Here is a 24,898-nt window from a genome sequence, read left to right as displayed (position 1 = left end):
TGTTGGAGACATTTTACGAGTTCTATTTAACAAAACTAAAATGTTTGTGTTGCGAAAATACAAACATTTATTTACAAGATAAAACCTCAACATATTTAGACAGAAAAACATCCTCACTACAGAAATATTAATTTATTAATGAAAATTGATGTTTACAAAACAACTGACATTAACGTTCAGTAATTAAGACAAACTATATAAAACTCAGATGTGCCGGAATAATTAGACTCCTGTTCGTGACACTGTGCTGACCTCTACTAAACACAAATACTGAAATCCTGTTTTATTTCAGATCACATTAACATTATCAATAAGAAGTTGGCCGACTGGCTGCGCTATGCCAGCATACATCAGGGTGTGTCACCAGCAACAGGCGGCTTTTTTTCCAGCACACGCGCCAAGCAGGTGAGACGCATGCACATGAGACACACGTGAGTCTTCAGGGGCAGCACAAGTGACTGGGTCTCTCTCCCTGTAGCCCGGACCCATTACTGAAGTAGATGGAGCTGTAGCAACTGACTTCTTCACTGTACTGAGCTTCTCTCAACATTATACAGAGGACCAGTGGTTGAATGTGCAGGCGTTCTCCATGCTCCGCAGATGGCTACTACAGTATGGCTCTGCAGGGACCAGTGCCACTGGCTCAGGTAAGGGACACGTTATCCTAAACTGTGTCATGTCTACTTCTTCTGCTTATATCTTATTATATCTTATGATCTGTGTGTGTCTCATTATATCACTTGGGTCTGTGTGTGTCTCATCATATCACCAGGGTCTGTGTGTGTCTCATCATATCACCAGGGTCTGTGTGTGTCTCATCATATCACCAGGGTCTGTGTGTGTCTCATCATATCACTTGGGTCTGTGTGTGTCTCATCATATCACTTGGGTCGGTCTGTGTGTGTGTGTCTCATCATATCACTTGGGTCTGTGTGTGTGTGTCTCATCATATCACTTGGGTCTGTGTGTGTGTGTCTCATCATATCACTTGGGTCTGTGTGTGTGTGTCTCATCATATCACTTGGGTCGGTCTGTGTGTGTGTCTCATCATATGACTTGGGTCTGTGTGTGTGTCTCATCATATGACTTGGGTCTGTGTGTGTGTCTCATCATATCACTTGGGTCGGTGTGTGTGTCTCATCATATCACTTGGGTCGGTATGTGTGTCTCATCATATCACTTGGGTCAGTCTGTGTGTGTGTGTCTCATCATATCACTTGGGTCGGTCTGTGTGTGTGTCTCATCATATCACTTGGGTCAGTCTGTGTGTGTGTGTCTCATCATATCACTTGGGTCAGTCTGTGTGTGTGTGTCTCATCATATCACTTGGGTCAGTCTGTGTGTGTGTGTCTCATCATATCACTTGGGTCAGTCTGTGTGTGTGTGTCTCATCATATCACTTGGGTCAGTCTGTGTGTGTGTGTCTCATCATATCACTTGGGTCTGTGTGTGTGTGTCTCATCATATCACCAGGGTCTGTGTGTGTCTCATCATATCACTTGGGTCTGTGTGTGTGTCTCATCATATCACTTGGGTCTGTGTGTGTGTCTCATCATATCACTTGGGTCTGTGTGTGTGTCTCATCATATCACTTGGGTCTGTGTGTGTGTCTCATCATATCACTTGGGTCTGTGTGTGTGTGTGTGTGTCTCATCATATCACTTGGGTCTGTGTGTGTGTCTCATCATATCACTTGGGTCTGTGTGTGTGTCTCATCATATCACTAGGGTCTGTGTGTGTGTCTCATCATATCACTTGGGTCTGTGTGTGTGTGTCTCATCATATCACTTGGGTCTGTGTGTGTGTGTGTGTGTCTCATCATATCACTTGGGTCTGTGTGTGTGTGTGTGTGTGTCTCATCATATCACTAGGGTCTGTGTGTGTGTCTCATCATATCACTTGGGTCTGTGTGTGTGTGTCTCATCATATCACTTGGGTCTGTGTGTGTGTGTGTGTGTCTCATCATATCACTTGGGTCTGTGTGTGTTTCTCATCATATCACTTGGGTCTGTGTGTGTTTCTCATCATATCACTTGGGTCGGTGTGTGTCTCATCATATCACTTGGGTCGGTCTGTGTGTGTGTCTCATCTTATCACTTGGGTCTGTGTGTGTGTCTCATCATATCACTTGGGTCTGTGTGTGTGTCTCATCTTATCACTTGGGTCTGTGTGTGTGTGTCTCATCATATCACTTGGGTTGGTCTGTGTGTGTGTGTCTCATCATATCACTTGGGTTGGTCTGTGTGTGTGTGTCTCATCTTATCACTTGGGTTGGTCTGTGTGTGTGTCTCATCATATCACTTGGGTCGGTGTGTGTGTCTCATCATATCACTTGGGTCGGTGTGTGTGTCTCATCATATCACTTGGGTCGGTGTGTGTGTCTCATCATATCACTTGGGTCGGTGTGTGTCTCATCATATCACTTGGGTCGGTGTGTGTCTCATCATATCACTTGGGTTGGTGTGTGTGTCTCATATCACTTGGGTCGGTCTGTGTGTGTCTCATCATATCACCAGGGTCTGTGTGTGTCTCATCATATCACTTGGGTCTGTGTGTGTCTCATCATATCACTTGGGTTGGTGTGTGTGTCTCATATCACTTGGGTCGGTCTGTGTGTGTCTCATCATATCACCAGGGTCTGTGTGTGTCTCATCATATCACTTGGGTCTGTGTGTGTCTCATCATATCACTTGGGTCGGTCTGTGTGTGTGTCTCATCATATCACTTGGGTCGGTCTGTGTGTGTGTCTCATCATATCACTTGGGTCGGTCTGTGTGTGTGTGTCTCATCATATCACTTGGGTCTGTGTGTGTCTCATCATATCACTTGGGTCGGTCTGTGTGTCTCATCATATCACTTGGGTCGGTCTGTGTGTCTCATCATATCACTTGGGTCGGTCTGTGTGTGTCTCATCATATCACTTGGGTCGGTCTGTGTGTGTCTCATCATATCACTTGGGTCGGTCTGTGTGTGTCTCATCATATCACTTGGGTCGGTCTGTGTGTCTCATCATATCACTTGGGTCGGTCTGTGTGTGTCTCATCATATCACTTGGGTCTGTGTGTGTCTCATCATATCACTTGGGTCTGTGTGTGTCTCATCATATCACTTGGGTCGGTCTGTGTGTGTCTCATCATATCACTTGGGTCGGTCTGTGTGTGTCTCATCATATCACTTGGGTCTGTGTGTGTCTCATCATATCACTTGGGTCGGTCTGTGTGTGTCTCATCATATCACTTGGGTCTGTGTGTGTCTCATCATATCACTTGGGTCGGTCTGTGTGTGTGTCTCATCATATCACTTGGGTCGGTCTGTGTGTGTGTCTCATCATATCACTTGGGTCGGACTGTGTGTGTGTGTCTCATCATATCACTAGGGTCTCTGTGTTTCTCATCATATCACTTGGGTCGGTCTGTGTGTGTCTCATCATATCACTTGGGTCGGTCTGTGTGTGTCTCATCATATCACTTGGGTCGGTCTGTGTGTGTCTCATCATATCACTTGGGTCTGTGTGTGTCTCATCATATCACTTGGGTCGGTCTGTGTGTGTCTCATCATATCACTTGGGTCTGTGTGTGTCTCATCATATCACTTGGGTCTGTGTGTGTCTCATCATATCACTTGGGTCGGTCTGTGTGTGTGTCTCATCATATCACTTGGGTCGGTCTGTGTGTGTGTCTCATCATATCACTTGGGTCGGTCTGTGTGTGTGTCTCATCATATCACTTGGGTCGGTCTGTGTGTGTGTGTCTCATCATATCACTAGGGTCTTTGTGTGTCTCATCATATCACTTGGGTCGGTCTGTGTGTGTGTCTCATCATATCACTTGGGTCGGTCTGTGTGTGTGTCTCATCATATCACTTGGGTCGGTCTGTGTGTGTGTGTCTCATCATATAACTAGGGTCTTTGTGTTTCTCATCATATCACTAGGGTCTTTGTGTTTCTCATCATATCACTAGGGTCTGTGTTTCTCATCATATCACTTGGGTCGGTCTGTGTGTGTGTGTCTCATCATATCACTTGGGTCGGTCTGTGTGTGTGTCTCATCATATCACTTGGGTCGGTCTGTGTGTGTGTCTCATCATATCACTTGGGTCGGTCTGTGTGTGTGTCTCATCATATCACTAGGGTCTTTGTGTGTCTCATCATATCACTAGGGTCTTTGTGTGTCTCATCATATCACTAGGGTCTTTGTGTGTCTCATCATATCACTAGGGTCTTTGTGTGTCTCATCATATCACTAGGGTCTTTGTGTTTCTCATCATATCACTAGGGTCTGTGTGTGTGTCCTATCACTAGGGTCTGTGTGTGCCTCATTCTATCACTAGGGTCTGTGTGTGTCCTATCACTAGGGTCTGTGTGTGTCCTATCACTAGGGTCTGTGTGTGTCCTATCACTAGGGTCTGTGTGTGTCCTATCACTAGGGTCTGTGTGTGTGTCCTATCACTAGGGTCTGTGTGTGTGTCCTATCACTAGGGTCTGTGTGTGTGTCCTATCACTAGGGTCTGTGTGTGTGTCCTATCATTAGGGTCTGTGTCTGTGTCCTATCACTAGGGTCTATGTGTGTGTCCTATCACTAGGGTCTGTGTGTGTGTCCTATCACTAGGGTCTGTGTGTCTCCTATCACTAGGGTCTGTGTGTGTGTCCTATCACTAGGGTCTGTGTGTGTCTCATTCTATCACTAGGGTCTGTGTGTGTGTCCTATCACTAGGGTCTGTGTGTGTCTCATTCTATCACTAGGGTCTATGTGTGTGTCCTATCACTAGGGTCTGTGTGTGTGTCCTATCACTAGGGTCTGTGTGTGTGTCCTATCACTAGGGTCTGTGTGTGCCTCATTCTATCACTAGGGTCTGTGTGTGTGTCCTATCACTAGGGTCTGTGTGTGTGTCCTATCACTAGGGTCTGTGTGTGTCTCATTCTATCACTAGGGTCTGTGTGTGCCTCATTCTATCACTAGGGTCTGTGTGTGTGTCCTATCACTAGGGTCTGTGTGTGTGTCCTATCACTAGGGTCTGTGTGTGCCTCATTCTATCACTAGGGTCTGTGTGTGTGTCCTATCACTAGGGTCTGTGTGTGTCTCATTCTATCACTAGGGTCTGTGTGTGCCTCATTCTATCACTAGGGTCTGTGTGTGTGTCCTATCACTAGGGTCTGTGTGTGTCTCATTCTATCACTAGGGTCTGTGTGTGTGTCCTATCACTAGGGTCTGTGTGTGTCTCATTCTATCACTAGGGTCTGTGTGTGTCTCATTCTATCTCTAGGGTCTGTGTGTGTCTCATTCTATCTCTAGGGTCTGTGTGTGTCTCATTCTATCTCTAGGGTCTGTGTGTGTCTCATTCTATCACTAGGGTCTGTGTGTGTGTCCTATCACTAGGGTCTGTGTGTGCCTCATTCTATCACTAGGGTCTGTGTGTGTGTCCTATCACTAGGGTCTGTGTGTGTCTCATTCTATCACTAGGGTCTGTGTGTGTGTCCTATCACTAGGGTCTGTGTGTGCCTCATTCTATCACTAGGGTCTGTGTGTGTGTCCTATCACTAGGGTCTGTGTGTGTCTCATTCTATCACTAGGGTCTGTGTGTGTCTCATTCTATCACTAGGGTCTGTGTGTGTGTCCTATCACTAGGGTCTGTGTGTGCCTCATTCTATCACTAGGGTCTGTGTGTGCCTCATTCTATCACTAGGGTCTGTGTGTGTCTCATTCTATCACTAGGGTCTGTGTGTGTCTCATTCTATCACTAGGGTCTGTGTGTGGTCCTATCACTAGGGTCTGTGTGTGCCTCATTCTATCACTAGGGGTCTGTGTGTGTCTCATTCTATCACTAGGGTCTGTGTGTGTGTCCTCATCACTAGGGTCTGTGTGTGTGTCACTATCACTAGGGTCTGTGTGTGTCTCATTCTATCTCTAGGGTCTGTGTGTGTTTCAATCACTAGGGGTCTGGTGTGTGCTCATCTATCACTAGGGTCTGTGTGTGTCTCATTCTATCACTAGGGTCTGTGTGTGTCTCATTCTATCACTAGGGTCTGTGTGTGTGTCCTATCACTAGGGTCTGTGTGTGTCTCATTCTATCACTAGGGTCTGTGTGTGTCTCATTCTATCACTAGGGTCTGTGTGTGTCTCATTATACCACTAGGGGTCTGTGTGTGTCTCAGTCTATCACTAGGGTCTGTGTGTGTCTCATTCTATCACTAGGGTCTGTGTAGGGTGTCTCATTCATCACTAGGGTCTGTGTGTGTCCTATCACTAGGGTCGGTGTGAGTGGCCTCATCCGAGGCATCTCTAGGGTCTGTGTGTGTACGCATTCTATCACTAGGGTCTGTGTGTGTGTCCTATCACTAGGGTCTGTGTGTGTCCTATCACTAGGGTCTGTGTGTGTGTCCTATCACTAGGGTCTGTGTGTGTCTCATTCTATCACTAGGGTCTGTGTGTGTCTCATTCTATTACTAGGGTCTGTGTGTGTCTCATTCTATCACTAGGGTCTGTGTGTGTGTCCTATCACTAGGGTCTGTGTGTGTGTCCTATCACTAGGGTCTGTGTGTGTGTCCTATCACTAGGGTCTGTGTGTGTCTCATTCTATCACTAGGGTCTGTGTGTGTCTCATTCTATCACTAGGGTCTGTGTGTGTCTCATTCTATCACTAGGGTCTGTGTGTGTCTCATTCTATCTCTAGGGTCTGTGTGTGTCTCATTCTATCTCTAGGGTCTGTGTGTGTCTCATTCTATCACTAGGGTCTGTGTGTGTGTCCTATCACTAGGGTCTGTGTGTGCCTCATTCTATCACTAGGGTCTGTTTGTGTCTCATTCTATCTCTAGGGTCTGTGTGTGTGTCCTATCACTAGGGTCTGTGTGTGTGTCCTATCACTAGGGTCTGTGTGTGTCTCATTCTATCACTAGGGTCTGTGTGTGTCTCATTCTATCACTAGGGTCTGTGTGTGTCTCATTCTATCACTAGGGTCTGTGTGTGTCTCATTCTATCACTAGGGTCTGTGTGTGTGTCCTATCACTAGGGTCTGTGTGTGTCTCATTCTATCACTAGGGTCTGTGTGTGTCCTATCACTAGGGTCTGTGTGTGCCTCATTCTATCTCTAGGGTCTGTGTGTGTCTCATTCTATCACTAGGGTCTGTGTGTGTCTCATTCTATCACTAGGGTCTGTGTGTGTGTCCTATCACTAGGGTCTGTGTGTGCCTCATTCTATCACTAGGCTCTGTGTGTGTGTCCTATCACTAGGGTCTGTGTGTGTCTCATTCTATCACTAGGGTCTGTGTGTGTCTCATTCTATCTCTAGGGTCTGTGTGTGTCTCATTCTATCACTAGGCTCTGTGTGTGTGTCCTATCACTAGGGTCTGTGTGTGTCTCATTCTATCACTAGGGTCTGTGTGTGTCTCATTCTATCACTAGGGTCTGTGTGTGTCTCATTCTATCACTAGGGTCTGTGTGTGTGTCCTATCACTAGGGTCTGTGTGTGTCTCATTCTATCACTAGGGTCTGTGTGTGTCCTATCACTAGGGTCTGTGTGTGCCTCATTCTATCTCTAGGGTCTGTGTGTGTCTCATTCTATCACTAGGGTCTGTGTGTGTCTCATTCTATCACTAGGGTCTGTGTGTGTGTCCTATCACTAGGGTCTGTGTGTGCCTCATTCTATCACTAGGCTCTGTGTGTGTGTCCTATCACTAGGGTCTGTGTGTGCCTCATTCTATCACTAGGGTCTGTGTGTGTCTCATTCTATCTCTAGGGTCTGTGTGTGTCTCATTCTATCTCTAGGGTCTGTGTGTGTGTCTCATTCTATCACTAGGGTCTTTGTGTGTCTCATTCTATCACTAGGGTCTGTGTGTGTCTCATTCTATCTCTAGGGTCTGTGTGTGTCTCATTCTATCACTAGGGTCTTTGTGTGTCTCATTCTATCACTAGGGTCTGTGTGTGTCTCATTCTATCACTAGGGTCTTTGTGTGTCTCATTCTATCACTAGGGTCTGTGTGTGTCTCATTCTATCTCTAGGGTCTGTGTGTGTCTCATTCTATCACTAGGGTCTTTGTGTGTCTCATTCTATCACTAGGGTCTGTGTGTGTGTCCTATCACTAGGGTCTGTGTGTGCCTCATTCTATCACTAGGGTCTGTTTGTGTCTCATTCTATCTCTAGGGTCTGTGTGTGTGTCCTATCTCTAGGGTCTGTGTGTGTGTCCTATCACTAGGGTCTGTGTGTGTGTCCTATCACTAGGGTCTGTGTGTGTCTCATTCTATCACTAGGGTCTGTGTGTGTGTCCTATCACTAGGGTCTGTGTGTGCCTCATTCTATCACTAGGGTCTGTGTGTGTGTCCTATCACTAGGGTCTGTGTGTGTCTCATTCTATCACTAGGGTCTGTGTGTGTCCTATCACTAGGGTCTGTGTGTGCCTCATTCTATCACTAGGGTCTGTGTTTGTGTCCTATCACTAGGGTCTGTGTGTGTCTCATTCTATCACTAGGGTCTGTGTGTGTCTCATTCTATTACTAGGGTCTGTGTGTGTCTCATTCTATCTCTAGGGTCTGTGTGTGTCTCATATCACTAGGGTCTGTGTGTGTCTCATTCTATCACTAGGGTCTGTGTGTGTCTCATTCTATCACTAGGGTCTGTGTGTGTCTCATTCTATCACTAGGGTCTGTGTGTGTCTCATTCTATCACTAGGGTCTGTGTGTGTCTCATTCTACCACTAGGGTCTGTGTGTGTCTCATTCTATCACTAGGGTCTGTGTGTGTCTCATTCTATCACTAGGGTCTGTGTGTGTGTCCTATCACTAGGGTCTGTGTGTGTGTCCTATCACTAGGGTCTGTGTGTGCCTCATTCTATCACTAGGGTCTGTGTGTGTGTCCTATCACTAGGGTCTGTGTGTGTCTCATTCTATCACTAGGGTCTGTGTGTGCCTCATTCTATCACTAGGGTCTGTGTGTGTGTCCTATCACTAGGGTCTGTGTGTGTCTCATTCTATCACTAGGGTCTGTGTGTGTGTCCTATCACTAGGGTCTGTGTGTGTCTCATTCTATCACTAGGGTCTGTGTGTGTCTCATTCTATCTCTAGGGTCTGTGTGTGTGTCATTCTATCTCTAGGGTCTGTGTGTGTCTCATTCTATCTCTAGGGTCTGTGTGTGTCTCATTCTATCACTAGGGTCTGTGTGTGTGTCCTATCACTAGGGTCTGTGTGTGCCTCATTCTATCACTAGGGTCTGTGTGTGTGTCCTATCACTAGGGTCTGTGTGTGTCCTATCACTAGGGTCTGTGTGTGTCTCATTCTATCACTAGGGTCTGTGTGTGTGTCCTATCACTAGGGTCTGTGTGTGTGTCCTATCACTAGGGTCTGTGTGTGTGTCCTATCACTAGGGTCTGTGTGTGTGTCCTATCACTAGGGTCTGTGTGTGTGTCCTATCACTAGGGTCTGTGTGTGTGTCCTATCACTAGGGTCTGTGTGTGTCTCATTCTATCACTAGGGTCTGTGTGTGTGTCCTATCACTAAGGTCTGTGTGTGTGTCCTATCACTAGGGTCTGTGTGTGTCTCATTCTATCACTAGGGTCTGTGTGTGTCTCATTCTATCACTAGGGTCTGTGTGTGTGTCTCATTCTATCACTAGGGTCTGTGTGTGTCTCATTCTATCACTAGGGTCTGTGTGTGTGTCCTATCACTAGGGTCTGTGTGTGTGTCCTATCACTAGGGTCTGTGTGTGTGTCCTATCACTAGGGTCTGTGTGTGTGTCCTATCACTAGGGTCTGTGTGTGTGTCCTATCACTAGGGTCTGTGTGTGTGTCCTATCACTAGGGTCTGTGTGTGTCTCATTCTATCACTAGGGTCTGTGTGTGTGTCCTATCACTAAGGTCTGTGTGTGTGTCCTATCACTAGGGTCTGTGTGTGTCTCATTCTATCACTAGGGTCTGTGTGTGTCTCATTCTATCACTAGGGTCTGTGTGTGTGTCTCATTCTATCACTAGGGTCTGTGTGTGTGTCCTATCACTAGGGTCTGTGTGTGTCTCATTCTATCACTAGGGTCTGTGTGTGTGTCCTATCACTAGGGTCTGTGTGTGTGTCCTATCACTAGGGTCTGTGTGTGTGTCCTATCACTAGGGTCTGTGTGTGTGTCCTATCACTAGGGTCTGTGTGTGTGTCCTATCACTAGGGTCTGTGTGTGTGTCCTATCACTAGGGTCTGTGTGTGTGTCCTATCACTAGGGTCTGTGTGTGTCCTATCACTAGTGTCTGTGTGTGTCTCATTCTATCACTAGGGTCTGTGTGTGTCTCAATCTATCTCTAGGGTCTGTGTGTGTCTCATTCTATCTCTAGGGTCTGTGTGTGTCTCATTCTATCTCTAGGGTCTGTGTGTGTCTCATTCTATCACTAGGGTCTGTGTGTGTCTCATTCTTTCACTAGGGTCTGTGTGTGTCTCATTCTATCACTAGGGTCTGTGTGTGTCTCATTCTATCTCTAGGGTCTGTGTGTGTCTCATTCTATCACTAGGGTCTGTGTGTGTCTCATTCTATCACTAGGGTCTGTGTGTGTCTCATTCTATCTCTAGGGTCTGTGTGTGTCTCATTCTATCACTAGGGTCTGTGTGTGTGTCCTATCACTAGGGTCTGTGTGTGTCTCATTCTATCACTAGGGTCTGTGTGTGTGTCTCATTCTATCTCTAGGGTCTGTGTGTGTGTCCTATCACTAGGGTCTGTGTGTGCCTCATTCTATCACTAGGGTCTGTGTGTGTGTCCTATCACTAGGGTCTGTGTGTGTCTCATTCTATCACTAGGGTCTGTGTGTGTGTCCTATCACTAGGGTCTGTGTGTGTGTCCTATCACTAGGGTCTGTGTGTGTGTCCTATCACTAGGGTCTGTGTGTGTGTCCTATCACTAGGGTCTGTGTGTGTCTCATTCTATCACTAGGGTCTGTGTGTGTCCTATCACTAGGGTCTGTGTGTGTCTCCTATCACTAGGGTCTGTGTGTGTCTCATTCTATCACTAGGGTCTGTGTGTGTGTCCTATCACTAGGGTCTGTGTGTGTGTCTCATTCTATCTCTAGGGTCTGTGTGTGTGTCCTATCACTAGGGTCTGTGTGTGTGTCTCATTCTATCACTAGGGTCTGTGTGTGTCTCATTCTATCACTAGGGTCTGTGTGTGTCTCATTCTATCTCTAGGGTCTGTGTGTGTCTCATTCTATCACTAGGGTCTGTGTGTGTGTCCTATCACTAGGGTCTGTGTGTGTCTCATTCTATCACTAGGGTCTGTGTGTGTGTCCTATCACTAGGGTCTGTGTGTGTCTCATTCTATCACTAGGGTCTGTGTGTGTGTCTCATTCTATCTCTAGGGTCTGTGTGTGTGTCCTATCACTAGGGTCTGTGTGTGCCTCATTCTATCACTAGGGTCTGTGTGTGTCCTATCACTAGGGTCTGTGTGTGTCTCATTCTATCACTAGGGTCTGTGTGTGTGTCCTATCACTAGGGTCTGTGTGTGTGTCTCATTCTATCTCTAGGGTCTGTGTGTGTGTCCTATCACTAGGGTCTGTGTGTGTGTCTCATTCTATCACTAGGGTCTGTGTGTGTGTCCTATCACTAGGGTCTGTGTGTGTGTCTCATTCTATCTCTAGGGTCTATGTGTGTCTCATTCTATCTCTAGGGTCTGTGTGTGTCTCATATCACTAGGGTCTGTGTGTGTGTCTCATTCTATCTCTAGGGTCTATGTGTGTCTCATTCTATCACTAGGGTTCGTGTGTGTCCGTCTCATATCACTAGGGTTTGGTGTGTCTCATACTCAACTTCAGGGGAGTGAGCATAATGTTTTCTATATGGCACACATGAACTAGCGCTGTCTGGATGTGAAAAACTGTCAAATGCGTTCAGATAAGAGATGGCTTTCAAAGGCTTACAAACAGGCAGAGATTTAGAGGTCATAAAGTATATTAGCATAATAGTATTGGTCATGCAAAGCTGGGGAATGGGTAGGCATCTTTTTAAAGAATAACAATTTTCAAGTAGACTGTCCCTTTAAATCTGCGCATGCTTCTTATTAATCGCTTCACTCCTGTACACCCCCTCAATAATCATCTGATACCTGTGTGCACCTCTCATCAGTAGGGCTTACAAGCATGGGAAGAATTCACACAATAACTGTATTGTAATTTAGGTGTCTCTCCTTCACAACCAGAAGCTGAAAATAATCCGGTTTCAAGCTAAATTTGCTTTCTGAAATTATTTGAGGGTCCTGGAAGAACTGATGAGTTGGAGGCAGAGAGCTTTATAGATTTGTGCTTTATGTCACCCTAATGCAGATGACAAGTCTGAAGCTGAAGGCTCAGTGATCTCTATGGTATCGGCCTCGTCTACCTCCAGCCGTATATTACCACCACGGGAGCGTCTCCGGGAGAAGGCGTTTGAGTACTGTCTGCGGGTAGTGGAACAAAGCAACCGGAGTAAGTAATAACCTGCTTATTATCTCGCTGCTCCCATATGTTTTTTATATCTGCGGTCTTAGCTTACAAATATGGCATAAAGAGAGAAAAAGACAACTAGGCAGTTGGCACACACCAGTATCATTAGTGTGAGATATGGGTATTGAGGTTACAGACTAATGGGCTGCCCAATGCTCCTGAGAGCTAAATCCCCAGCCACGAGTTGGTCAGGAGTCCCTTTGTCATGGTCTTCAGCTCATCTTAAGCTTATATTAGTATCGAGAAATGCTAACACAGTGTCTGTCTCATAATGGGCTAGATTACAAGTGAGGCGCTATCTAAACTTGCGCCCGTAAATGGGCAGACTTACACGTTTAAGTGCACACGTTAAATAAGCAGCCATTACAAGTGAGGCGCTATCTTAACTTGCGCCCGTAAATGGGCAGACTTGCACGTTTAAGTGCACACGTTAAATAACCAGCCATTACAAGTGAGGCGCTATCTTATCTTGCACCCGTAAATCGGCAAACTTGCACGTTTAAGTGCACACGTTAAATAACCAGCCATTACAAGTGAGGCGCTATCTTATCTTGCACCCGTAAATGGGCAGACTTGCACGTTTAAGTGCACACGTTAAATAACCAGCCATTACAAGTGGCTGGTTCATGCGACCGCAAGCTTGCGGGAGCACTTTGCATAAGCACAATTAGGTCAGACCTCTGGTTAAAAATAAAAAACTGCCCCCAAAATAAAGTGGACAGTACAGCAACATAATATAAATATATCAGCATTTTTACTTTTTAACAAAATAACTGCACAAAGCAGTTCTAAAGGGTTAAAGTGAGGGCATGTGGGGTGTTCAGAAAAAACAGCACCTACAGTGCCTTTACATAGAAGTCAATGGGGGACTGTTATATACATATATATTTATTGTTGCCCGCTGCGCTGCACACGGTGCCCATTTGAGCCTATGGAAGGGTGCCCCTGTGAGCGCAATTGGCTTCCACCAATGCTAACGCCAGCTCGTGTTTGCATTGCACCTTACTTGTAATACCAGCGCACATTTACGTGGAGTCCCACAGGGATCAGTGCAGGGCCCTGTTGTTGTTAATAAATTGCTTAAGGAGGTAGTTAATGCCAATAAATTAGATACATTTCTGCCTAGAAACAGAATTCAGGGACATGGTTGCTTGTGCTAAATGGGTCACTTTTTAAATGGGATTAAGGTAAACTCAAACGGAGCTTTTATTTTACATCAGGTATGATCTGCATAGGTTGAACTCAGTGTACTTCTGTCTTCTTTTAACCTCATCTATTATGTTACTATGTTACTATGCATGGTCTGGACATTCAACTGTTGCCATGGAAAGTTTTTTCTTGGTCATTTCTTCAGCCAGAAGTGTGTCGGAACTTTCTGTTCTTTCTTGTGACTCACCTTGCCTGATTTGTAATTACGATGCAGCTTTTCTGAATCTCTCCTTTCTCGTGCCCATATGTATAACTGAGGGATCATGGGAAAGTGTCAGGGATTAAAAATATCTATTATGCAGGGTATTTTGCCTCCTCCTTTTAGACTGGATTTTAATCCAATATGTGATGGCTTGTGGACTCTCACCATCATGAACAAAATTAATTTATCGGGTAAGCATTCTTATAGAATATATGTAGATTTTGCCCACTGATTGTTTGTTATATGGATTTTTTTTCTATCTGAGGATAAAGGTGTCAAAAATGTACTGTATATAAACGATTTAACCATTATGACAGGATGTGTATGATATGGATATGGCTGATGTAGATTACACCTCCAATGGTTCAAGGAACTAGCTAAAGCCTTCTAGAGGTGTCGGTAACTACTTTCCATAAAGTATTGGTAAATAGTGATAACCACGGCCACTATTTACTGAATAATCTAACGGCGTCTCTCTCAGCCTTTTTCTTGCGTATGCTTTGATACACTTTGCAACATATTTTGGAGGACAAGTTTTTGTCTTATTAATTTTGTAACATTGAGGCATTCAGTTTATCTAGCGAAACCTTATTGTTGAGTAGATAATGTTGCTCAGATTTAGAATAGAAGTTTTGATTCTAATAGAATTGTGTTGTGCATATTGTAGTGAGATTTACTCACTTATGTTTGTGATAAACATTTTCTATTTGTCAGAGATAAATATTATATTATTGCTGGCCAGCTTGGTGCACTTATTATGGTTTTTAATGATTGAATGTGTATAAAGGACATTTTTCACTCATAGTGCAATTTCCCTTTGAATTATGTTTGTTAATCTAATAAATTAGAATATTTTTAGATATAAAAAGAGTGCTGTATTCCCTCTCTTTTTTTCAGGTTTTTCCAAAATCCTGTAACACTTCTTTCTTAATTAATTATAAAATAAACATTTAGAAGACTTCTGCGTTTTTTTTCCTGTCTTGTAACTCTCTTCTGGTACGTGAATAGAGTCCTTGTCACTCTGCAAAATATTCACTGCACTCTGGTGTTCTTTACCTCTCCTGTAACTCTCTTCACTTTTTTGTACACTACTTGTGGTCTCGGTGGAAGGACAGGACCTAATATTTCGTCATTTTTAAGTAAAATCCAATGTTTGTTCAAAATCTTCTCTATGCCAATTTATTTATGGGATATTGGGAGCATTCTTTTTTATCCAATCACCCACTTGGGGCAAGCCTGGTGTCCTTCAAGAGATATATTGACGATATTTTAATCATTTGGCGAGGAGATTGTCTATCACTAGATAAATTTGTTGAAGATATGAACACCAATGAAATTAATCTCAAATTTACCCATACACGTGATAAAACTACGATTAATTTTCTTGATTTAGAAATTTTTGTTAATAATAATGAATTAAATGCTCGGACCTTTTTTAAAAAGGTTGATGCGAATAGTTATATCCATTATACTAGTTGTCACCATAAAAAATGGTTGGATAATATCCCTAAGGGGCAATTTTTGAGGATTCGTAAAAACTGTACAAATCTAACAGACTTTGAAAATCAGTCAAGTTTGATAAAACAGAAATTTATAGAGAGAGGGTATAGAGAAAGTGAGATAGATAAAACTCTAAATGAGGTTCGATCAGTTGACAGAAATTCCTTATTAATCACCAAACCTAAACAAACTATATACACTGCTAACAAAGATAAGAAAGGGACCGAGCAGATATTTATTCCCTTTATTACAAATTATAGTCAAAATAAATATTTACTAGAGAAGATTTTGAACAAACATTGGAAGTTACTTAAAAATGACGAAATATTAGGTCCTGTCCTTCCACCGAGACCACAAGTAGTGTACAAAAAAGTGAAAAATCTTAAAACCATTTTGGCACCAACACATAACACTAATAGTTCTGTGAATAGTGCTAATCAATTGGACATAAAGGGTAATAGCCTTCTAGGCTTTTATCCCTGTTTAACCTGTAAGTCTTGTGAACACTCAACTAAATGTAGAGAGTTTAAATCAAATGTAACAGGAAAATCATACAAGATAAAAGATCTCATTAGATGCTCGGATAGCAATATCATTTACATCATTCAGTGCAAATGTGGTCTACAATATACAGGTGAGACCTCAAGACCCCTACGTACGCGTATTAGAGAACATATGTGGTCTATAGAAAATTTCACATTAAAAAGAAACAAAGACCTACCAATTGCCAAACACTTTGGGATGTGTAATAATGGGAATCTAGGCTATTTCTCGTTTCTAGGAATAGAAAAAGTAAAAAAGAAATGGAGAGGAGGAAATATAATTAATGATCTTTTAAAAAGAGAAAGCAAATGGATCTTTGATCTAAAAACGTTACATCCACTAGGTCTGAATGTCGATTTTGACATTGGCTGTTTCCTAAAAGATTGACCTCCTATTCTATATATCTAGCTCATATACACATTTTACATTTTTCCATTATCAACTCTAAATTATCCTTCTAGGGTCATCAGCTGTTCCTCCTCAAAATATACCTTTTTTGTATGTCACTAATATAAGTATATCTTTATATATATATTTTTTTATATATTTTATATTCTTCCAAACTATTAAAATTTATATTATGAGCCGATTTTTTATATATATATATTTTTTGTACATTTTTATGTATTTCATTTTTTATATGCACAATTATATTCTATATGTTTATAAGTAGTTTTTTACATCGAGCATGATCTTTTATATATGGTCAGAGAGTCCTCCGTGCGGATTGGATACAACTAGGGTTGTGCTTCCTAAATAGAGGCATATATGTATACACACAGTTGTTATTTGATACAATAATAGTTGTTTCTCCAACATAGGTGTGTCCGGTCCACGGCGTCATCCTTACTTGTGGGATATTCTCTTCCCCAACAGGAAATGGCAAAGAGCCCAGCAAAGCTGGTTATATGATCCCTCCTAGGCTCCGCCTACCCCAGTCATTCTCTTTGCCGTTGCACAGGCAACATCTCCACGGAGATGGCTAAGAGTTTTTTGGTGTTTAAATGTAGTTTTTATTCTTCAATCAAGTGTTTGTTATTTTAAAATAGTGCTGGTATGTACTATTTACTCTGAAACAGAAAAGAGAAGAAGATTTCTGTTTGTAAGAGGAAGATGATTTTAGCAAACGTTACTAAAATCGATTGCTGTTTCCACACAGGACTGTTGAGATGAAGTAACTTCAGTTGGGGGAAGCTTTTTCTGCCTGAGGTATGACTGGCCACATTTCTAACAAGACTTTGTAATGCTGGAAGGCTGTCATTTTCCCTATGGGGACCGGTAAGCCATTTTCTTAGATTAAGCAAAAGAATAAAAGGCTTTATAAGGGCTTATAAAACTGGTAGACATTTTTCTGGGCTAAAACGATTACTTTGCTAAGCATATTTGACAGATTATAACTCTTTATAGTTATTATAATCTTGGGGATTGTTGTTAAAAAACGTCAGGCACTGTATGGACACCTTTTTCAGATGGGGGCCTTTTCTAGTCATAGGCAGAGCCTCATTTTCGCGCCACTAATGCGCAGTTGTTTTTGGAAGGCAAGGCATGCAGATGCATGTGTGAGGAGCTAAGATCCACTGAAAAAGCTTATAGAAGGCGTCATTTGGTATCGTATTCCCCCCTGGGCTTGGTTGGGTCTCAGCAAAGCAGATACCTGGGACTGTATAGGGGTTAAATGTAAAAACGGCTCCGGTTCCGTTATTTTAAGGGTTAAAGCTTTCAAATTTGGTGTGCAATACTTTTAAGGCTTTAAGACACTGTGGTGAAATTTTGGTGAATTTTGAACAATTGCTTCATGCTTTTTCGCATATTCAGTAATAAAGTGTGTTCTGTTTAAAATTTAAAGTGACAGTAACGGTTTTATTTTAAAACGTTTTTTGTGCTTTGTTGAAAAGTTTAAGCCTGTTTAACATGTCTGAACCATCAGATAAGCGATGTTCTATATGTATGAAAGCCAATGTGTCTCCCCATTTAAATATATGTGATAATTGTGACATAGTGTCCAAACAAAGTAGGGACAATGATGCCACAGATAATAATAGTGCCCAAGATGATTCTTCAGATGAGGGGAGTAAGCATGGTACTGCATCACCCCCTTCTGTGTCTACACCAGTTTTGCCCACACAAGAGGCCCCTAGTACATCTAGTGCGCCAATACTTATTACTATGCAACAATTAACGGCTGTTATGGATAATTCTATTGCAAATATTTTATCTAAAATGCCTACTTATCAAAGAAAGCGCGATTGCTCTGTTTTAAACACTGAAGAGCAAGAGGACGCTGATGATAACGTTTCTGACATACCCTCACACCAATCTGAAGGGGCCAGGAGGGAGGTTTTGTCTGAGGGAGAAATTTCAGATTCAGGAAAAATTTCTCAACAAGCTGAACCTGATGTTGTAACATTTAAATTTAAATTAGAACATCTCCGCGCACTGCTTAAGGAGGTATTATCTACTCTGGATGATTGTGACAATTTGGTCATTCCAGAGAAATTATGTAAGATGGACAAGTTCCTAGAGGTTCCGGTGCCCCCGATGTTTTTCCTATACCCAAGCGGGTGGCGGACATAGTAAATAAGGAATGGGAAAGGCCCGGCATACCTTTTGTTCCTCCCCCTATATTTAAGAAATTATTTCCTATAGTCGACCCCAGAAAGGACTTATGGCAGACAGTCCCTAAGGTCGAGGGGGCGGTCTCTACTCTAAACAAACGCACTACTATTCCCATAGAAGATAGTTGTGCTTTCAAAGATCCTATGGATAAAAAATTAGAGGGTTTGCTTAAAAAGATGTTTGTTCAGCAAGGTTACCTTCTACAACCAATTTCATGCATTGTTCCTGTCACTACGGCAGCGTGTTTCTGGTTCGAAGAACTAGAAAAGTCGCTCAATAAAGAATCTTCGTATGAGGAGGTTATGGACAGAGTTCAAGCACTTAAATTGGCTAACTCTTTTATTCTAGATGCCGCTTTGCAATTAGCTAGATTAGCGGCGAAAAATTCAGGGTTTGCTATCGTGGCGCGCAGAGCGCTCTGGCTAAAGTCTTGGTCAGCGGATGTGTCTTCCAAGACAAAATTGCTTAACATCCCTTTCAAGGGCAAAACACTGTTTGGTCCTGATTTGAAAGAGATTATTTCAGACATCACCGGGGGAAAGGGCCACGCCCTTCCTCAGGATAGGTCTTTTAAGGCTAGAAATAAGCCTAATTTTCGTCCCTTTCGCAGAAACGGACCAACCTCTACTTCTACATCCTCTAAGCAAGAGGGTAATACTTCTCAACCCAAACCAGCCTGGAGACCGATGCAAGGCTGGAACAAGGGTAAGCAGGCCAAGAAGCCTGCCACTGCTACCAAAACAGCATGAAGGGATGGCCCCCGATCCGGGACCGGATCTGGTGGGGGGCAGACTTTCTCTCTTTGCTCAGGCCTGGGCAAGAGATGTTCAGGATCCTTGGGCACTAGAAATAGTTTCTCAAGGTTATCTCCTGGAATTCAAGGATCTACCCCCAAGGGGAAGGTTCCACAGGTCTCAATTATCTTCAAACCAAATAAAAAGACAGGCATTCTTACATTGTGTAGAAGACCTGTTAAAGATGGGAGTAATTCATCCAGTTCCAATAGGAGAACAAGGGATGGGGTTTTACTCCAACCTGTTCATAGTTCCCAAAAAAGAGGGAACATTCAGACCAATTCTAGATCTCAAAATCCTAAACAAATTTCTCAGGGTTCCATCGTTCAAAATGGAAACCATTCGAACGATCCTTCCTACCATCCAGGAAGGTCAATTTATGACCACGGTGGATTTAAAGGATGCGTACCTACATATTCCTATCCACAAGGAACATCATCAGTTCCTAAGGTTCGCTTTTCTGGACAAGCATTACCAGTTTGTGGCACTTCCATTCGGATTAGCCACTGCTCCGAGAATTTTCACAAAGGTACTAGGGTCCCTTCTAGCGGTTCTAAGACCAAGGGGCATTGCAGTAGTACCGTACTTGGACGACATCCTGATTCAAGCGTCGTCTCTGTCAAAAGCAAAGGCTCATACGGACATCGTCCTAGCCTTTCTCAGATCTCACGGATGGAAAGTGAACATAAAAAAGAGTTCTCTTTCCCCGTCAACAAGAGTTCCCTTCTTGGGAACAATAATAGACTCCTTAGAAATGAGGATTTTTCTGACAGAGGTCAGAAAATCAAAACTTCTAAGCTCTTGTCAAGTTCTTCATTCTGTTCTTCGTCCTTCCATAGCGCAGTGCATGGAAGTAATAGGATTGATGGTTGCAGCAATGGACATAGTTCCTTTTGCACGAATTCATCTAAGACCATTACAACTGTGCATGCTCAGACAGTGGAATGGGGATTATACAGACTTGTCTCCGACGATTCAAGTAGATCAAAGGACCAGAGATTCACTCCGTTGGTGGCTAATCCTGGACAACCTGTCACAGGGAATGAGCTTCCGCAGACCAGAGTGGGTCATTGTCACGACCAACGCCAGTCTGGTGGGCTGGGGCGCGGTCTGGGAACCCCTGAAAGCTCAGGGTCTATGGTCTCGGGAAGAATCTCTTCTCCCGATAAACATTCTGGAACTGAGAGCGATATTCAATGCTCTCAAAGCTTGGCCTCATCTAGCAAAGGCCAAATTCATAAGGTTTCAATCAGACAACATGACGACAGTTGCATATATCAACCATCAGGGGGAACAAGGAGTTCCCTGGCGATGGAGGAAGTGACCAAGATAATTCAATGGGCGGAGGATCACTCCTGCCACTTGTCTGCAATCCACATCCCAGGAGTGGAAAATTGGGAAGCGGATTTTCTGAGTCGTCAGACATTCCATCCGGGGGAGTGGGAACTCCACCCGGAAATCTTTGCCCAAATAACTCAATTATGGGGCATTCCAGACATGGATCTGATGGCCTCTCGTCAGAACTTCAAGGTTCCTTGTTACGGGTCCAGATCCAGGGATCCCAAGGCGACTCTAGTAGATGCACTAGTAGCACCTTGGACCTTCAACCTAGCTTATGTATTCCCACCGTTTCCTCTCATTCCCAGGCTGGTAGCCAGGATCAACCAGGAGAGGGCTTCGGTGATCTTGATAGCTCCTGCGTGGCCACGCAGGACTTGGTATGCAGACCTGGTGAATATGTCATCGGCTCCACCATGGAAGCTACCTTTGAGACAGGACCTTCTTGTTCAAGGTCCATTCGAACATCCGAATCTGGTTTCTCTCCAACTGACTGCTTGGAGATTGAACGCTTGATTTTATCAAAGCGTGGGTTTTCAGATTCTGTAATAGATACTCTGATTCAGGCTAGAAAACCTGTAACTAGAAAAATTTACCATAAGATATGGAAAAAATATATCTGTTGGTGTGAATCTAAAGGATTCCCATGGAACAAGATAAAAATTCCTAAGATTTTATCCTTTCTACAAGAAGGTTTGGAGAAGGGATTATCTACAAGTTCTCTGAAGGGACAGATTTCTGCGTTATCTGTTTTACTTCACAAAAGGCTGGCAGCTGTGCCAGACGTTCAAGCGTTTGTTCAGGCTCTGGTTAGAATCAAGCCTGTTTACAGACCTTTGACTCCTCCCTGGAGTCTTAATCTAGTTCTTTCAGTTCTTCAAGGGGTTCCGTTTGAACCCTTACATTCCGTAGATATTAAGTTATTATCTTGGAAAGTTTTGTTTTTGGTTGCAATTTCTTCTGCTAGAAGAGTTTCTGAGTTATCTGCTCTGCAGTGTTCTCCGCCCTATCTGGTGTTCCATGCAGATAAGGTGGTTTTGCGTACTAAGCCTGGTTTTCTTCCGAAAGTTGTTTCCAACAAGAATATTAACCAGGAGATAGTTGTACCTTCTTTGTGTCCGAATCCAGTTTCAAAGAAGGAACGTTTGTTACACAATTTGGACGTAGTCCGTGCTCTAAAATTCTATTTAGAGGCCACTAAAGATTTCAGACAAACTTCTTCTTTGTTTGTTGTTTATTCTGGTAAAAGGAGAGGTCAAAAAGCAACTTCTACCTCTCTTTCTTTTTGGCTTAAAAGCATTATCCGTTTGGCTTATGAGACCGCCGGACGGCAGCCTCCTGAAAGAATCACAGCTCACTCCACTAGGGCTGTGGCTTCCACATGGGCCTTCAAGAACGAGGCTTCTGTTGACCAGATATGTAAGGCAGCGACTTGGTCTTCACTGCACACTTTTGCCAAATTTTACAAATTTGATACTTTTGCTTCTTCAGAGGCTATTTTTGGGAGAAAGGTTTTGCAAGCCGTGGTGCCTTCCATTTAGGTGACCTGATTTGCTCCCTCCCTTCATCCGTGTCCTAAAGCTTTGGTATTGGTTCCCACAAGTAAGGATGACGCCGTGGACCGGACACACCTAAGTTGGAGAAAACAGAATTTATGCTTACCTGATAAATTACTTTCTCCAACGGTGTGTCCGGTCCACGGCCCGCCCTGGTTTTTTTAATCAGGTCTGATGAATTATTTTCTCTAACTACAGTCACCACGGTATCATGTGATTTCTCCTATGCATATTTCCTCCTGTACGTCGGTCGAATGACTGGGGTAGGCGGAGCCTAGGAGGGATCATATGACCAGCTTTGCTGGGCTCTTTGCCATTTCCTGTTGGGGAAGAGAATATCCCACAAGTAAGGATGACGCCGTGGACCGGACACACCGTTGGAGAAAGTAATTTATCAGGTAAGCATAAATTCTGTTTTTTTGATACAATATATGTTAAAGTATCGAGTGAGCTGTGATACACAAATATTATGGCTGGTAAACTACCTCGGAATACATACGCCCACTAATGCAAATTAACCAATAGCCTAATTGTATCGGCTATATATAAGACACTTCTCTATCTGTTGGGAGCTTGAAAAAGACCCGGTTTACGGGTTGAAACGCGTTGCTCTTTTCTGGTCTTCTTTTGTCCCTCTCCGGCCTCCGTAGGTGCAGTTTTCCAGTTACCTGTGCAAAGGTGTTTGCATATTCTCTGCTGGATTGATTTTCGCTGCCCACTGCAGCTTGGAGTTTTACGCCACTGAAAGGAACATACAGGATTCAATCACCGATCTCCGGTGTAAGTAAAAGTGAAAACCTTATTTTGTTGCCTTTTCTGTCGTTTATTGGTCTTCCTCATCTCGTTCCAGCTCCTATCGAAGTTTTAAATCCTTCTTCGAAACTTGGGCCATTTGGAAATATCATCACATCGAATCTCAACTGGAAAATTAATTAAACTTTTCACATTGTTTTATCATTTGTATTACATTGTTGCCAATATGTATACTACACTTCAGTCTCGCGCCTGATCAGCGCTTTTTTATGTGTGTAAATCATTTTTATTTTATCTTTTCACATATATATAAAAAATATAATTTTAATTACATAACTATTTATTTACACTTCCTTTGTTGAACCAATCCACACTGGGTGTCATTATCTGCATATATAGATAGCGTTATATGCTCGAAAATCACTCTTTTATACACATTTTTTATAAACACTTTCTATTTTAAGCTGTTTAGCGCCTGTGTTTTTGAATTTTATGGTCTCCTCCCAGAGTCCATATATATTCTTTCTAAATCACTTTACTAATTGAGGTTGGGAGTTTCCTCTTTATCATCACAGGTATAATAGTTTTCCTTTTTTTGCGCAGTTAACCCTTTTGTCTTTTTGTTTTCACTCTGGTGTTCTTTACCTCTCCTGTAACTCTCTTCTGGTATGTGAATAGAGTCCTTGTAACTCTGCAAAATATTCACTGCACTCTGGTGTTCTTTACCTCTCCTGTAACTCTCTTCTGGTACGTGAATAGAGTCCCTGTCACTCTGCAAAATATTCACTGCACTCTGGTGTTCTTTACCTCTCCTGTAACTCTCTTCTGGTACGTGAATAGAGTCCCTGTCACTCTGCAAAATATTCACTGCACTCTGGTGTTCTTTACCTCTCCTGTAACTCTCTTCTGGTACGTGAATAGAGTCCTTGTCACTCTGCAAAATATTCACTGCACTCTGGTGTTCTTTACCTCTCCTGTAACTCTCTTCTGGTACGTGAATAGAGTCCTTGTCACTCTGCAAAATATTCACTGCACTCTGGTGTTCTTTACCTCTCCTGTAACTCTCTTCTGGTACGTGAATAGAGTCCCTGTCACTCTGCAAAATATTCACTGCACTCTGGTGTTCTTTACCTCTCCTGTAACTCTCTTCTGGTACGTGAATAGAGTCCCTGTCACTCTGCAAAGTATTCACTGCACTCTGGTGTTTTTCCTCTCCTGTAACTCTCTTCTGGTGCGTGTATATTTATATAGAGCAAATGATTTTAGGTTGTTAATTTAGTCCTACATTTGTTGTACTGTTATCCAATGTCTTATTTCTAATATTTTGTTAATTGCCATGTGATGTTCAATCCTTATCAATACTTGCTATTATTCTAAAATGTATAGCTGTCTTATGCCATAGTTTTAACCTCCTCCAAATTTTATTGTCTGTTTACTCATCTCACCCTGACCAGACCAGAATCTAACTTTCAAATTGGCCCTTCATTTGTCCGATTTATCAATCAAGTAATTTAGTGGACACAGCTGACTTCCCTGCCTATATATTTTAACATCAGCTTGGGCTGTGCATTGCTACAACAACATATGGTAACATTTTCAAAGTGAACATTTTATAAGTGAGGCATTAACAATAGAATTATACAATAATTGAACAAGGTTTGGGCAAGACACAAGGCAAGTACTTCTTTAATATGTTTTATGTACCTCATTGTTTCCTTATGCAACTGCTACTGGAATTCTGTGTCTTATGTGATTAACCCCTTAGTGACCAGAGCACTTTTCCATTTTCTGTCCGTTTGGGACCAAGGCTATTTTTACATTTTTGCGGTGTTTGTGTTTAGCTGTAATTTTCCTCTTACTCATTTACTGTACCCACACATATTATATACCGTTTTTCTCGCCACTAAATGGACTTTCTAAAGATACCATTATTTTCATCATATCTTATAATTTAC

At 42.9% G+C, this 24,898-nt stretch overlaps 1 protein-coding gene across 1 annotated transcript in view; it reads left to right on the top strand.

Annotated features, from left to right (window-relative positions):
- Positions 1 to 292: 292 nt before the first annotated feature.
- The window catches only part of AP5Z1 (adaptor related protein complex 5 subunit zeta 1), a gene marked incomplete at its 5' end in the record, with an annotated part of 105,980 nt that continues 81,374 nt past the window's right edge, over positions 293 to 24,898 (top strand). The window contains 3 exons of the mRNA XM_053696944.1: positions 293 to 405; positions 479 to 647; positions 12,274 to 12,414. Of these exons, the coding sequence (XP_053552919.1) occupies positions 293 to 405; positions 479 to 647; positions 12,274 to 12,414 (423 nt within the window). The remainder of the gene's footprint in view (positions 406 to 478; positions 648 to 12,273; positions 12,415 to 24,898) is intronic.

Source organism: Bombina bombina, unplaced genomic scaffold (assembly GCF_027579735.1).
Source record: "Bombina bombina isolate aBomBom1 unplaced genomic scaffold, aBomBom1.pri scaffold_475, whole genome shotgun sequence".
In the NCBI taxonomy this organism is placed as follows: domain Eukaryota; kingdom Metazoa; phylum Chordata; class Amphibia; order Anura; family Bombinatoridae; genus Bombina; species Bombina bombina.
The sequence above is the reverse complement of the archived record's forward strand: the minus strand, read 5'-3'. Positions and strand labels throughout refer to the sequence as shown.